The sequence below is a fragment of the Periplaneta americana genome, chromosome 4, assembly GCF_040183065.1.
Source record: "Periplaneta americana isolate PAMFEO1 chromosome 4, P.americana_PAMFEO1_priV1, whole genome shotgun sequence".
In the NCBI taxonomy this organism is placed as follows: domain Eukaryota; kingdom Metazoa; phylum Arthropoda; class Insecta; order Blattodea; family Blattidae; genus Periplaneta; species Periplaneta americana.
In genome coordinates this window covers 10,047,208-10,062,633 of record NC_091120.1, presented here as the reverse complement: position 1 = coordinate 10,062,633, position 15,426 = coordinate 10,047,208, and the positions used below count along the sequence as shown (strand labels likewise).

Below are 15,426 nucleotides of genomic sequence, written 5' to 3'. Positions count from 1 at the left end.
TGATATGACATTCCCATCTAACCTAATCTCTTGTACTCCCACGGAGTCTATTCTATATCTAGCTAGTTCTTTTGCTACTAATGTTACCCCTCCTTTACCCGGTTACGCAGAGCTGCACGCATTGTATACTTCACCTGACATAATTAGGGACATAAAATCCAGACGTTTGAGATGGGCAGGACATGTAGCACGTATGGGCAAATCCAGAAATGCATATAGAGTGTTAGTTGGGAGACCGGAGGGAAAAAGATCTTAGGGGAGACCGAGACGTAGATGGGAGGATAATATTAAACTGGATTTGAGGGAGGTGGGATATGATGGTAGAGACTGGATTAATCTTGCTCAGGATAGGGACTAATGGCGGGCTTATGTGAGGGCGGCAATGAACCTCCGGATTCCTTAAAAACCAGTTAGTAAGTAAGTAAGTAATTATAAAAAAATAGTCAATTTTCGTAACATTACAACACACTTTTTATTTATTAAAATATAAGAATTTTACTCGCCTTGAGTTAACAAATATATTATGTACAAAGAAATTTCAATCTAACTTCTTACTAGTTTCCTAGAAACACTTCTAGGAGGAGAAGCACTATCTTTATCGGGTCAGGACGGTTTTTCTATGCGACCTCTAGCTATCGCATTAACGTTTTGCTTTTGTTTCAAAGAATTAGGGGCAATATTTTGAGACTCGTTCCTTTTACTAACAAAGGATTGTTCCATGAGTCCTTGATCTTCAGGAGAACTCCACACTCCGCTCTCAGACAAAGGAATTTCGCTCACCGTCTGAGCGAATCTCACACGAGGCACTTTTTTGTTATTTAACGACACGTTTCTGTTATTTATGGATACGTTTCTGTTATTTATAGACACATTTCTATTATTTATAGACACGTTTCTGTTATTGAAATTGTTCTTTTTCACCAGTACGTCATTTTTTGCTGCATTACGTTTCCTCGCAAATTCTCCACTGCTATCACCCGTTAGATCGTCACTCACATGAAGATCTTCTTCTGCTAGACTTTGTTCCCCAAAAACAGGAGGTTTTGAACTTTTTCTCATACTAGCACCGTAACTATGTTGTAAACTATTAGCTGGGTTATTTATCGATTCACTCGGAGTGGATGTTATTATTGCAACGTCACAAAACTCGCACAAAAACCGCGGTTCAACAGTCCAACACTGTTCCTTGCCACCAGCAGCGCCAGGGGCACCAATATCAGCGTCATTTAAATAGTAACTGTCTTGCAATCTATCGTCAACAAGCCTGAGATGAAGACCTTCAGAAGTGGCGAAAAGAACAGGAGTCCTGTAGTGAGCTGTTCTTGTGTACTTGTCCTTTTTATTCAGGTACCTTTTCCTTGAATTAGTTTTGTTCACTTGGTTGCTAACTCCTTGCTCTGACGCTAGAGTTCTCTTCTCAACGCAAGCGGAAATAGACCTCGCTGTATCTAAGTGGTCGACAGCATTACTCCGACAAAAACAACAACAGAACATGTGTCCACATTTTGTCCTCACTTCTTTATGAATGGAGAATATAATTATTGGTACTGCTACAGTAAAAATGAAACGACACCACACAAATATGCAGTCGTATGTCCCTGTGAGAACAGGTTTCAACTCTGGAGGTTGCGACGACTTGGAGGTGTTGTTAGCAGACGAAACTTCTAGAGTACCTGCAGCTGGAGTTGGCATTGTTGAGAGGGTCGGTATGTTGACACATAAAATGTGAGGGACAAGCAGAATTATGTAAAACAAGAGAAGGATAGAACTTAGGAAGTAAAACTTGACTTCTTCCCACGACGAAGGTCCGGAACCTCCCAGCCAGTTGCTCCAGGATGTCTGGTACGATGTGGAGTGAAGAAGCTGTGCAGAGTTGCTGAGAGCTACCAGAGATGTTCTGCCTTGACTCCTCTGCAATATTGCCTCCTCTTGTTGTATTTGTCGGCGCCTGGTAGAAATGACGTGGTATAATATCATGGCGAATATGACTAATATCACTATCCAAGGGATTATGTAGCCCAGTATCAAAAGTAACGAAGGATACACGAGCTCTGTGGAGTCCTCTGAAGTTTGGACTACACCACACGAGTACCTACAAATGAAGAAAAGAAACTTAGCAATTTATCCTTGGCTCTATGTTGTACATATTGATTTTGTTCAACTTTTCTTTGAAAGATAAAGGGTGGAATTCATAGTCGTCACTTATAAAATAAGTGAACCCTTAAGTAATAAGTGTTTGCTTATAATAAGGGAACCCTTATGTCAATTCCGAATTCATAGACAACACTTACTTTCATGTAATGAGTGCTCACTTACAGCTGCCGGACATGACGTCATAACAAAAGCTGACTCTCATTGAACTAATCGAAAGCAGCTCTACATGTGGGGTTGCTATAACAACGAGTTGTCAATATTATTGTACTGAATGAGTTATATACAGCAATAGTTTCATGATATGTTAAATCCTAGTTGTATGTTAGTTATAGTTATAATCAGATATCCTACTAATTGGAACACGTGTTCTGTAGTAGTGAATTTCTTAAATAAATAAATTAAGCCCATTAGGCCTACTATATAATATTGTATATTGAATTTATTAACATAGTGTTATATTTACTCTGTAATTTGCCAATTGTAGCTACATTTTACATTTTTGGCTATGACATCTATACTTAACTCTTTTTTATTTATTTTATTTGTATTTTTCATTTATATCTATATCTGTGTCTTTTATTTACGTAGTATATGTTTTTTTTATTTTTAATTTGTAATTACACTTGTATCTGTTTTATCACTTTTTTCATGTTATATGCAATTCTATGTTTTTTAACAAATATCTGTACTGTCTATTGTAATTGGGGCTTTGCCCTGTTAAATAAATAAATAAATAAATAAATAAATAAATAAATAAATAAATAAATACCGGTAAGTAAGTAAATAAATAAATAAATAAATAAATAAATAAATAAATAAATAAATAAATAAATAAATAAATAAATACCGGTAAGTAAGTAAATAAATAAATAAATAAATAACGATGAATTTGGCTAGAGCAACAACTTCGAATTGATCTGAAAACGATATCGCTTCTTAAATTCCAGTTCACTATACATTTCCAGAGGATTCTCCATGTCTCTAATATACCTTTTTGGGATACGTATATTTTCCTCATTTCGTTCAACAAACTCCATAAAATCCTCAAAATCATTCTCAGTATCCATTTTGAAAATGAGTGGTCACTTAAGGGTACAGATCAGCTCACTTAAGTAATCACTCATTATGTGAATGAGGGACAACTATGAATTAGAAATGAGTATAAGTAACCACTTAAGGGTTCACTCATTTATAAGTGACGACTATGAATTCCGCCCAAAGTGACTCATACACATGTAACTACAGTGTTCTGTTGTCAGACGAGGGGTGTCATTTCAGTTACTACTTGGGGAGGGGGAAGATTTTTAGGGAAAGCCTTATAGGGTATATCGCGTGGAGTACTCCCTATTTCTTCGAAATTAACTATTTTACATATCGTAAACTGGGGTAAACTTGATCACAGAGTTAAAATTTAACATAAAAAATGGTTTTAAACTATGATCTCGGATGAGTGAATCTAACTTTGAGAGAGAAACAGAGGTTAACGATGTTTGAGAATAAGGTGCTTACGAAAATATTTGTGGCTAAGAGGGATGAAGTTAAAGGAGAATGGAGAAAGTTACACAACACAGAACTGCACGCATTTTATTCTTCACCGGACATAATTAGGAACATTAAATCCAGACGTTTGAGATGGGCAGGGCATGTAGCACGTAGGTGGCGAATCCAGAAATGCATATTTATTTATTTTATTTATTTATGCATTTATTTTGCTAATAATTCTAACATAAATTATAATATCTTAAACAATAAAACTTTAGCTAAAAATAATAATAATAATAATAATAATAATAATAATAATAATAATAATAATAATAATAACCCGTGGCGCTATAGCCCATGAAGGGCCAAGACCTACCAGCCGGCTGCTGGCCTCACGACAACATGCCGAAGCAGAGGTGGACGATCATCCAATCAGAATGGAGGTATCGTGTGGTTAGCACGATGAGCCCCCCAGCCGTTATAGCTGGTTTGCGTAACCGGATTTCGCTACCTATCCTAGCTCCCCAAGTGCATCACGATGCTGGGTGGGCACCGGTCCCATACACTGGCTGAAATTTCATGAGAAAATTTCTTCCACAATGAAGACTCGAACCAGCGCGCAATCCGTAACGCGAGTCGTAGGCGGCATGCCTCAGACCACGACGCCACGGATAAAACTTTAGCTCACCCCTGAAATAGTAGTACTCGTGCTCAGGGGCGGATTCCTGGATTTAAATTAAGAAGTATATAATACAATTTGTCTTATGTCTACTACGCAATAAGAATATATAGATTTAAACTTACAATTTATCGTTATTTATAAAATTCATACTTAATACTAGAACTATTAGAATTTACATATAAATTTGTTACAATATATTCTTGGACCTAAATTATTACTTACTTACTTACAAATGGCTTTTAAGGAACCCGGAGGTTTCATTGCCGCCCTCACATAACCCCGCCATCGGTCTCTATCCTGACCAAGATTAATCCAGTCCCTATCATCATATCACTATGATTAAATACTGTAGCAGTGTTGCATTTTGGTTCAAAAAATCTTAAAGAATTCATACCTTTTGTTTAATAACTATGAAAATATAGATTGTTAATTGGAAGGCCCGAGGGAAAAAGACCTTTGAGGAGGCCGGGACGTAGATGGGAGGGTAATATAAAAATGGATTTGAGGGAGGTGGGATATAATGGTAGGGACTGGATTAATCTTGCTCAGGATAGGGACCGATGGCGGGCTTATGTGAGGACGGCAACGAAGTTCCGGGTTCCTTAAAAGCCATAAGTAATAATAATAATAATAATAATAATAATAATAATAATTTATTTATTTATTTTATTTATTTATTTATTTATTATTAATATTTGTGTGCTGAACAACAGCCAGAGGCCAATTATAGTTCAGCACAATACACAAACAGAAGATACAAAGGTGCAAAACAAAAATAAATAATATCTTAAATAACAAAAACATACATGAATAAAATTGAGTACAAACAGTAAAAACTAATAATCAAGACGAACTAAACCTTAAAAGGATCTGAATTGTGCCCATGCAAATTGGCATATTTTATGCATCTACAGACTGGAGAAAGTGATTTTGAATTTCGGTTATAAAAATTTTTTTTGAAATCTTAAACCTTTTGTAGGAATACGAAGGCTGATATTGTTTATGATAGACTCACAATCAATATCACCCTTGATAACTTTGCAAAAAAATTGATAATCAAGATTTAGACGTCTAGCATAAAGGCTACAACAGTTAAAATATTTACAGGTAATATCATAGTTAAAGTCAGTGGAATTGGGTATATATCGAAAAGCACATAAGGAAATAAATTTTCTTTGAATATTTTCCAATTTAACCGAATCGGTTGAAGTAATGGAATTCCAGGCTACAGATGCATATTCAAGTTTAGAGCGAACCAAAGTAAAGTATAGAATTAATAGTGACTCAGGAGTAGAAAAAGAATAGGTTATAGACCTTATTAAACCAAGCATTCTTATTGAATGATTATAAATATATTGAACATGATCGTGAAAGTATAATTTAGAATCGAGTAGTACACCAAGATCTTTTATAGAATTTTTCCTAATAATACAGGCGTTATTAAGAGAATAATTAAATTTTATGGAAGTAGTTTTTCGAGAGTACGAAATGACAAAAGTTTTTGTTTCATTAATTTTCATTCCATTAATGTCAGACCAAAGTTCAATGGAGTTAATATCATTTTGAAGAGTTTGGCAATCGGCAGAACTATTTATTGAGCGAAAGATTTTGAGATCATCAGCAAATAACAGGTAGTTTGAACTTATTCTTTTACATATGTCATCAATAAATAATAAAAATAATAGAGGGCCCAATGTAGATCCTTGGGGAACTCCACATAAACAATTAAATGGGTCCGAGAGAGAATCACCAAGATAATAATAATAATAATAATAATAATAATAATAATAATAATAATAATAATATTGTTGGTATAATGGATACCTGTAATACCGATCGGGCTGTATAACATGAGATGTACTTCAGTTTTTTTTTTTTGCCACCATTGGCTTTAACATTCGCTTATAAATTTGAAGTCTCTCGAACGTATACATTGAGTTGGAGGTCTTTCCATGTTATTTGTCCGTGATATTACTGAATACTGTGAATGTAATTACTACTTCATTGGACGAGTGCACGCAATATAGGAGAGTCGACTGAAAACGGAAGCGTTTAATATTTATGTGTTAGAGAGTAGACTAAAAATGTATTAATTTGATTAGTTAGCATTGTTTTGCCATGACATTACGACGAAGTGAAGAGAAGCGAATAGAAGCATTTGAAATGTGGATATGGAGAGGAATGGAGTGTGTGAACTAGACAGATTTCAGAAGAAATGAAGCTGCGGTGGGAAGAGTGGACGAAGAAAGAATGATACTGAATCTGATTAGGAAGAGAAAAAGAAATTGGCTGGGTCACTGGCTGAGAAGAAAGTGACTACTGAAGGATGCACTGGAAGGAATGGTGAATGAGAAAAAAGTTGGGGCAGAATAAGATATCAGATGATAGACAATATTAAGATATACATGGATCGTATGTGGAGACTAAGAGGAAGGCGAAAAATTGAGAAGATTGGAGAATGCTGGATTTGTAATGAAAGAAAACTATGAAAACTATGAAATGAATGTTTTGTCGTAGGCACCAGGCAGTCAAGAGTACTGTACATGAGTGACTATCGCAAACGAAATTAAGATAATAATAATAATAATAATAATAATAATAATAATAATAATAATAATAATAATAATAATCATAATAATAATAATAATAATAATCATAATAATAATAATGGCTTTATTTAACCTGGCAGAGTTAAGGCCGTAAGGCCTTCTCTTACACTCAACCAGGATTAAAACTTGCTTACATAGTTGAACATAAAACTGGATCGGAATTAAGTAATTACATACTGATACAATTTAGATACATAATGAGATCAAAAGAGGTAGTTACATAAAATTTACCTCATAAAATAAAAATAAACATAGTGAAATAGATATTAATGTTGTTAGAATCAAATACGAATCACATAAAAACAGAAGCCGATAATTCAATAAAAAAATGTACACAGTGAAAATAAAAATAAACACATTAGTATACATATTAGTATTAGATTACAGTTAAGTAGGATTTACATAATCAAACCAGAAACCGACAATTGAATAAAAAGTACACAAAAATAGATTAATAATAAAAAAAACAACACAGTGGGATACATATTGGCGTTAAGTGATAAATAAACACGATTTAGATAATAAAAATAAGAAACAAAAAAATAAATAAAAATAAATACAGTGGAACACATTCCATTAAATATTTGCAACGCGTTAGGTCTGGCAACTCATCATAAGATATTTTTCTAATTTACACTTAAAGGAAATTAAAGTTCGGCAGTCCTTGACTTCAGGCGGCAGAGAATTCCAGTGACGAGAAGTAGCAACAGTGAAAGATGAAGAATAAAGAGATGATGTGTGCAGTGGTATTTCTAGCGTGTTATCATATTGTGACCGAGTATTTAAGTTATGATACCGAGAAAGACTCTGGCATCAGACAGATAAGTAAGAGGGAGTAGAGGTGTGCAAAATTCGGTATAAGAGAGAAAGGGAATGTAACATTTCTCCTCTCAGATAAGATAATGACGTCTACTTTTGTGGAAGCCAACAAAATGCAGCTAGCGAGTTTTCATTGCGATCAAGTCAATGGTCACTGTAGACCTAAGTTAAGCATCCTGTGAGAGACTGTCTTAGACAGTAGTCTGCGAATCGCAATCAATGGGTTATACTTAAATGGTTTCGTTTGACGTCAATGAATGAAGCAGGTTTGATATATTTTAGGTTTAGAGATGTTGGAAAGTTGATTACTAACTAGAGGGGGGGGGTAGTGTGAATGTCTTCTTGTGGTTTCCGTAATTAAATTGCGAGATATTTGCGACTAACTTGACAAATACAAGGGCTTGCGGCTGAACGAGATGAAGTGCTTGCCAACTAATCTAAGTCTTCCAGGGCAATCAATGATAATGCTTCTATTTGCGTGAAATGAACTATTTACCACTAGGGAAGCAATCAGTTAATTTAATTGGTAACGAATATTAAGGTATATGTTCACCTTTACATAAAAAAAATTTGTTTTGCATAATTTTGCTCTGTAAAATTTATATACAATTGAGAATGGTACCAGAAAGAGGATGAAGTGAACAGATCAATTATGTCTAAATTGTTTTTAAAAATTATTTTGTTTATAATTTTGACATGCAACTTGAAACATGATAGCTCATGTAGTTTTTAAGATAGAGCCACAGTTTTTTCACTGTTTTATAGCTAAAACTATTCTTTAGTGCCTGACATACAGCTATTTTTTATTTTTATTTACATTCATTAAATATTACCATATATGTAACTTACAATAATATTTTATGTTATATAAATCATGTAAAAAAATTCATAGATAATTATTAATTATATTAATGTTATTTTACTCATCGTCAGGCACCGGGGGACATTTAAAGCTTCAAAATGACACCAATATCTTCTTGGTATCACCATATTTGGCTGAGATATCATGTTTGAAAGAATTAAATATTCTAAAATTACTATTTACAGGAAATGAGCGACAAACTTTCAGAGCCTAGAAGACTCCATCATCATATGTCACCCCTTAAGCAGCTTCATGTCGGTCCAGTTTCAGCTTCTTTCTGCCACTCAAATACCTCCTCCTTGTTTTAACTACAGGTGTTGAATTTTTTTTTTTTTTTTTTTTTTTTTTGCATTTTTGTCCCTATTTCCATTGATGCAACAAATCCTGCGATGGTGTTCGTCCCAGGGTTTATGCCCATCCTCCTCAGAATTTTAATTTCTACTTTTGGACTCTTATTAAAATGACGTACAACATCATTGACACACAAATTTACAGTTTTATGACTAACAGTAAAAGATTATAAATTACTTCATTATGTAAAAAAGTTTTTTCAATCTAATTATCATGCCTAGATATCTATGCATCTATTTCGGGACTAGAAAGAAGTTTATTTTACAAGCAATGCTGGATGAGAGGATTGACTGCTACGAAGATCACTCCAAAAGTAATGCACTCCAAAAGTAAGTGACCGTGGCTGATGACGCAGCATTTTGGAAAATGCGACTTACCTGAAAAACCATAAGGCATAAATCGAAAATTTTTATATCAAATTAAAGGGGAGAAAATTTTCTATTAAAATAGTTATACTTTGAAAATTCTAATTTTTAATCATTTTTTTGTGTTTTGTTGGTGTACATATACCTTAAAATTAATTGTGGGGCTCTACTTTTGTAATGAATAATATTATATGTTATTACAGTAAATACTAGTGGAAACACTAGTAATGCCCCACTTCGATTATTGTGATTTTCTACTGACTGACCTCAATGTCAACCAGTCGCAAAGATTACAACGTGTTCATAATTCTTGTGTTCGCTTCGTCTGCGATGTCCGTCGCGCTGACCACATTACCCCATCCTTCCAAACTCTAAACTGGCTACGGCTTAACGAACGTAGAAATTTTCATTCTCTTGTTCTCCTTTTCCAAGTCCTTCACACTTCTACACCTACCTACCTTGCCTCCCGTTTCAGTTACCTGTCATCATATCATAATCTCTTCACACGCACGCAAAATAGCCGCATACTAGCCATACCAACACTTAAGACATCATCGTATTCATCATCATACACAATCTCGCTCTCGCGCTTGTGGAATACCCTACCCAGTGACATCAGAGACTGTCGGAATTTAGTAGCGTTCAAAAGCAAACTTATTAAGCATTTTCTTACTGCGTAGAGTAGGTTTACTTTTTACTTAATTAATAAAAAAAAATTCTCTCTTCTTAACTTCCACAATAAACTGTCTAGCTATTATTAATCAGTTAATGTTTTAGTAGTTTGATTTTCATTGTATCTGTAAATTTAATATTAATTGTAATTATAATTGTAATTGTATTCTCAATATTGTAGTTGTAATCCCCTGGTAGAGGGGAAGAGAAGGCCTAATGGTCTTATATCTACCAGCTTAAATAAATAAATAAATAAATGAATAAATAAATAAATAAATAAATAAATAAATAAATAAATAAATAAATAAATAAATAAATAAATAAATTCTACTTATCGGCATAGCCATTGATATACAGGGTGTTTCACGAGGATTTACCGCCACTTACGGAGCTTATTCCCGAAGACATTCTGAGCAAAAAATGTCATATAAACATTTGTCCTAATCTCAATATTTTCAGAGTTACATTAATTTGAAGTTGTTAGTAAAATACCTTTCTTCTTTGGTTTTAAGGGTAAAATTATATTAGAAAATAGAAAATGAATTATTCAGAAGTATCATTTCTTCAATTGGCTAATCTTGCGAAGCTAAAAACGTGTTGTGAATTGCTTTGTACAGATTTTGTTTTTCAATTGTTAACTATAAATTAGCCTACATTATTCTTACTCATCATAAAAATTGTTACAAATCATACGACTTTAGGAACTTGATTCTTTACCGTTTAATTATACATCTTAATGTAAAATCTTGAAGAATTTACAACAGTGGCGTGGTTTGTAACAATTGACGTGATAAATGAGTAAGGAAAATGTAATTTTGTAGTTAAAAACCGAAAAAAAAAAAAAAATTCTGTACGAAGCAACTATTGCATTCACAACACATTTTTAGCTTCAGAATACTAGCTAATGAAAGAAATGATACTTCTGAATAGTTCATTCTTTATCTGTAATATTCTTTTATCCTTAAAACTAAAGAATAAGGGTATTTTACAAAGACAACGCCGCCTTGAATGTTGGGACCGGGTTGATCAAACGGACAACGGAGAAGACGCCTACAAATGGTTGTGCGGGCAAATGGCGGTCACATAGAGCATCATTTTTAATTTTGATTATTTGAAAGATCATTAATTATTATTAATTTTACCAACATTCAGTTTCTGCATTTTGAAGTAATAAATTGTCTTCAAAAACTACATTTTTCGCATCATTGTGTATTGACCTGCATTGGATTTTAATTTAGCTTCTAAAAACGTAATAAAAAGTCCAGCTCATCCTTAAAGTCTACTCCTTCCAACATTGTATTCATTATAAATTAATGTTATGTATTTCCGACTATAGAGTATTTCTAATTGTGTGCCTTTTTTTTTTTGTCCACTGTGTGTATTACGTCACTCATTGCATTATCTCTTGTAACATGACCTCGGTCACAGACGAAACTGTAAGTTGTATACTAACAACTAGAGCAATTAGAGCTACTAGCGCTTGTGTCTTGCATTCATGGGACGCAAATTTAGCTTGGGGGCGTAATACTCTGGAAAGAATGATGAAGGGAAAAAAGTTCGTGGCAGAAGAAGATATGAGATGATAGACAATATTTTTTTTTTTTTTCCGCTTTCTTAAACTAGTACGTACACAACACCCATTCCCAAGGCGGGACTCGAACCCACAACCTTTCGGACCATATTGAGATGTATGGATCGTATGCGGAGGCGAAGAGGAAGGTGAAAAAAGGGAAGATTGGACAATACTGGGTTTGCAGTGAAAGACCTGCCCTTGGGCAGGACACTATGACTAAGTGAAAGAATCTCGGAAAGGCGCATTGCAGGATTTATGAATGAGGAGGAAAACAGTGTTGAAAAATGGACTGAGCGAGTTTCGGACCAGGACTCTGTAAGGCTGACACCAGAGTGCTGCACTGGAGTTAAATCGCTCGCTTGAACTCTGTCGAGTGTCGCACCCTCGAGTGAGATACGATCGGTCGTGATACTCTCGTAATAAATAGAAGCACAGTACAAGGTCATCTCACCGACATGTCTTATCTTGTATACATATGTACACATATGTTTTGCTCACACGGTAAAAATAAGGCTTTATTTTCTGCGTTTATGACAAACGTTTAATGGAAGAGTCAATGGGACGTACCAAAACAGTAACATGAAGTTATAAATAAAATAGTATGAAAAACTTCGATGGACAGTTATTACTGCTAATTAATACTTATTCAATATTTGATTTACCACATATATAATATGATAGGTGCATACACAGTGTTCCGCCTATATACTGCGACAATGTAGAAACGTTTTACAAAATATTATTGATATAGCAGTAGATTAATAACAATATTAGTACAGAGATAACGTCACAGAAAATATAATGAAACGAATAATCATGCTGCACAACTGTTACAGACGCAAAGATTGATACACTAATTATTATTATTATTATTATTATTATTATTATTATTATTATTATTATTATTATTATTATTATTATTACTAGAAAACTTGATACAGTTCTTGCATTATCGTGATTGTGTTCTCCGTTTATAATAATTACATTTACATCCAATAACATCTATCAGATGTGGCAAAAACAAAATCACTCCTGTGTGGAAAAAAAAAAAAAAAAAAAAAACATTTACCTACAACATTTATATTACATTTTAAAGCAAGTTTTGTAGTTGTACTATGGAGAGGTTAGTTAAACACTGCAAAGTTTTGAAATGATAAACATCTATGATGTTACTACACAGTTCATCACTGTAACAAGAACGAATGTCTAACGCTCGGCTTATACCGTTCGAGGATTTATCGCTCGTGACAATTTTACTCATCATGCATGTGCGCTACCTATCGGATTATGCTATGAACTATTTAGCGCTCGAGCGAAAACGTCCGATGCAGACCTCTGATTGACACTCACCTATCGGGGAAGGGTCGGACAGCTACGATGTGCGTCGTGGCGACGATAGGGGTGACCAGGGCGGTGCCGTACACCCACAGGAGCGCAGGCAGCAGCCTCATGAGGCGGGCCGTCGTCACACTCTTGGGGTCGACCTGTTGACGCAGCGTCACGATGCGGTCCACGGCCAGCGCCGCTAATGCCGCGCTCTGGATGGCCATCGTCCACTGCGCCAGGGCCGCGTTTATACGGCAACCCAGCAGCAACTCCGACGCGAACTTGGACTCTATATCCAGATCTGGAACGAACAAAACCCGAAGGTGGTACGTAATTATACAGGGTGATTCAAAAGGTTGCGCACAAACTTAAGAAGCTTGTGGAGGTGCCTCACTATTCTTCTGCACAACAAAAAACATCAATAATAGTAAACAGTCCCGCGCCGTGGCATCGTGGTCTAAGGCATCCTGCCTGGGACTCGCGTTACGGAGTGCGCGCTGGTTCGAGTCCTCATGGGGGAAGAAATTTTAATCTTTAAATTTCGGTCAGTGTGTGGTGCCGGTGTCTACCCAGCATCGTGATGCACTTTGGGAGCTATGATAGGTAGCGAAATCCGGTTACGCAAACCAACTATAATGGCTAGGGGTGGTGGGGCTCATCGTTCTAACCACACGATACCTCCATTCTGGTTGGATCATCGTCCACCTCTGCTTCGGCATGTGGCCGTGAGGCCAGCAGCCGGCTGGTCGGTCTTGGCCCCTCGTGGGCTGTAGCGCCACGGATTATTAATAGTAAACAGCTTAAAAAAATGTTATTACTAAAATAATAATCAGTTGTAAATCAGTCTTATGACTTATCAATAAAGCCCGGATTTCTAAGCAAAATGCATATTTTTTTCCACATTTTTAAAGGTAAGCAGAAAGGTTATACTTCCAAAGACGCACCTAGATAAGCAGTATTAACTATATATAAATGTTTATTTCGCTTACTTATTTACGATTTCAATTAAAACATTATATTTTACTCAAAACTGTAATTTTGAAAGTGCATATTTCACTGATTCCCTTTTTTTATTGACTAACAAAAAATTAACTTCAGTCGAATGCGTAAGAAAGCAGTGCTAGAGTATGACCCAGGATGTTGTGAAATAATACTGCGTAGTTCTAATTAGGAGAGAACCTTGGAACATTGACTTTCTCTGATAGACGAAATTTCGCTAACATTCAGAAGCATATGGGGTTGCAAAAATTGCGTTGACAAACGGTCAGGTATTACAGAAAAATTCCGGTTACAAAACACTGTGTCAGATTTCTAAAAATCTTCTGGTGAAGAAACAGATATTGAAGAGGAATTCACCGCAGAAGAACTGTGGTGCTTTTCACATGCGCCTGTGACGTCATGCGACGTCGAAGGAACATTTTCACTTTACAAATCATTCTTCACTTACAGACGCAGGAGCTTCACTCAGGAAAATCTCAGGATTACTGTATACTGCAACGCCATCAAAAAAGTAAAATTTCTACGAAACAATTTATCATCATGTTTCCGTGTATTCGTTTTTACTTATTTTGGTGCTTATTTTCACAATTTTTCGTGTTTATTTGCTTGATTATTTTACTGTTTGATTGTGCTTAGAAATCCGGTCTTTACTTATCACAATTAATGGAATCTTATAAACAGTTTACATTAAATAGGCTACTTTTATTGTTAACGCTTTCGCCTAAAACGGCATCTTCAGACAAGTAACATTTGATATGTGAAAATTTAAATTGCATTAATGTGCTTTGTAACATACAATTTACAGTGTATGTGATGGAGTCATCCACTAAGTACTTTCGCTTAAGGGGAGAGGATGGTATTTTTTAGTGAAAAATGAGTAAATTAAAAAAAAAATTCTTTAAAATACTCTGTAATATGTGTGGAATGCATAGCATAACATTTTGTGGGTATTTGTGCCCTTATCGGATGTTGAGTCGCCATTTTTAAACTACCTGCGTTATGGATTTTTAAATCACTCGCCCACTTTTATTGTTGTTTCCGGTAAATTAAATTTTCAAAAAAATATTTTTGCTGCAAAATACTCTTTGATATGCGTGGAATGCATTGCATAACATTTTGTGGGTATTTGTGCCCTTATCGGATGTTGAGACGTCATTTTTAAACTTCCTGCGCTATGGATTTTTAAACCACATACCCTCCTCTTTTATCGGTTTCCGGTAACTTCATTTTTTTTGCTACATTGCCAGACAAAAATGGATATAATTTCTGAACTATTAAAGATACATGCATGAAATTTAGAACACACATTCTTTAGACTATTAGGAAATGTTTCTCTGTAACAGAATTTTGTTAATTGATTTCATTTTAAAAATAAGTCCGTTTGTTTGCAAGAAAGGAAATCAGAAAATTGTTATTAAATTTTAATTGTTTATTTTACAAACGTAGGGACTCATATCAAAATTCTGTTACAGACAGTTTGTAGAACATGCTTTTGCAAATACGTTGCAAAAAACTGTTTGAATCTATCTTTA

The 15,426-nt window shown here is 34.8% G+C and overlaps 1 protein-coding gene across 1 annotated transcript in view; it reads right to left on the bottom strand.

The window, feature by feature from the left end:
- Nucleotides 1-504: 504 nt before the first annotated feature.
- LOC138698789 (uncharacterized) overlaps nucleotides 505-15,426 on the bottom strand; it is a 31,357-nt gene continuing 16,435 nt past the window's right edge. The window contains exons 3-4 of the mRNA XM_069825013.1: nucleotides 12,920-13,196; nucleotides 505-2,092 (exon numbers count right to left, since the gene is read on the bottom strand). Of these exons, the coding sequence (XP_069681114.1) occupies nucleotides 604-2,092; nucleotides 12,920-13,196 (1,766 nt within the window). The 3' untranslated portion in view covers nucleotides 505-603. The remainder of the gene's footprint in view (nucleotides 2,093-12,919; nucleotides 13,197-15,426) is intronic.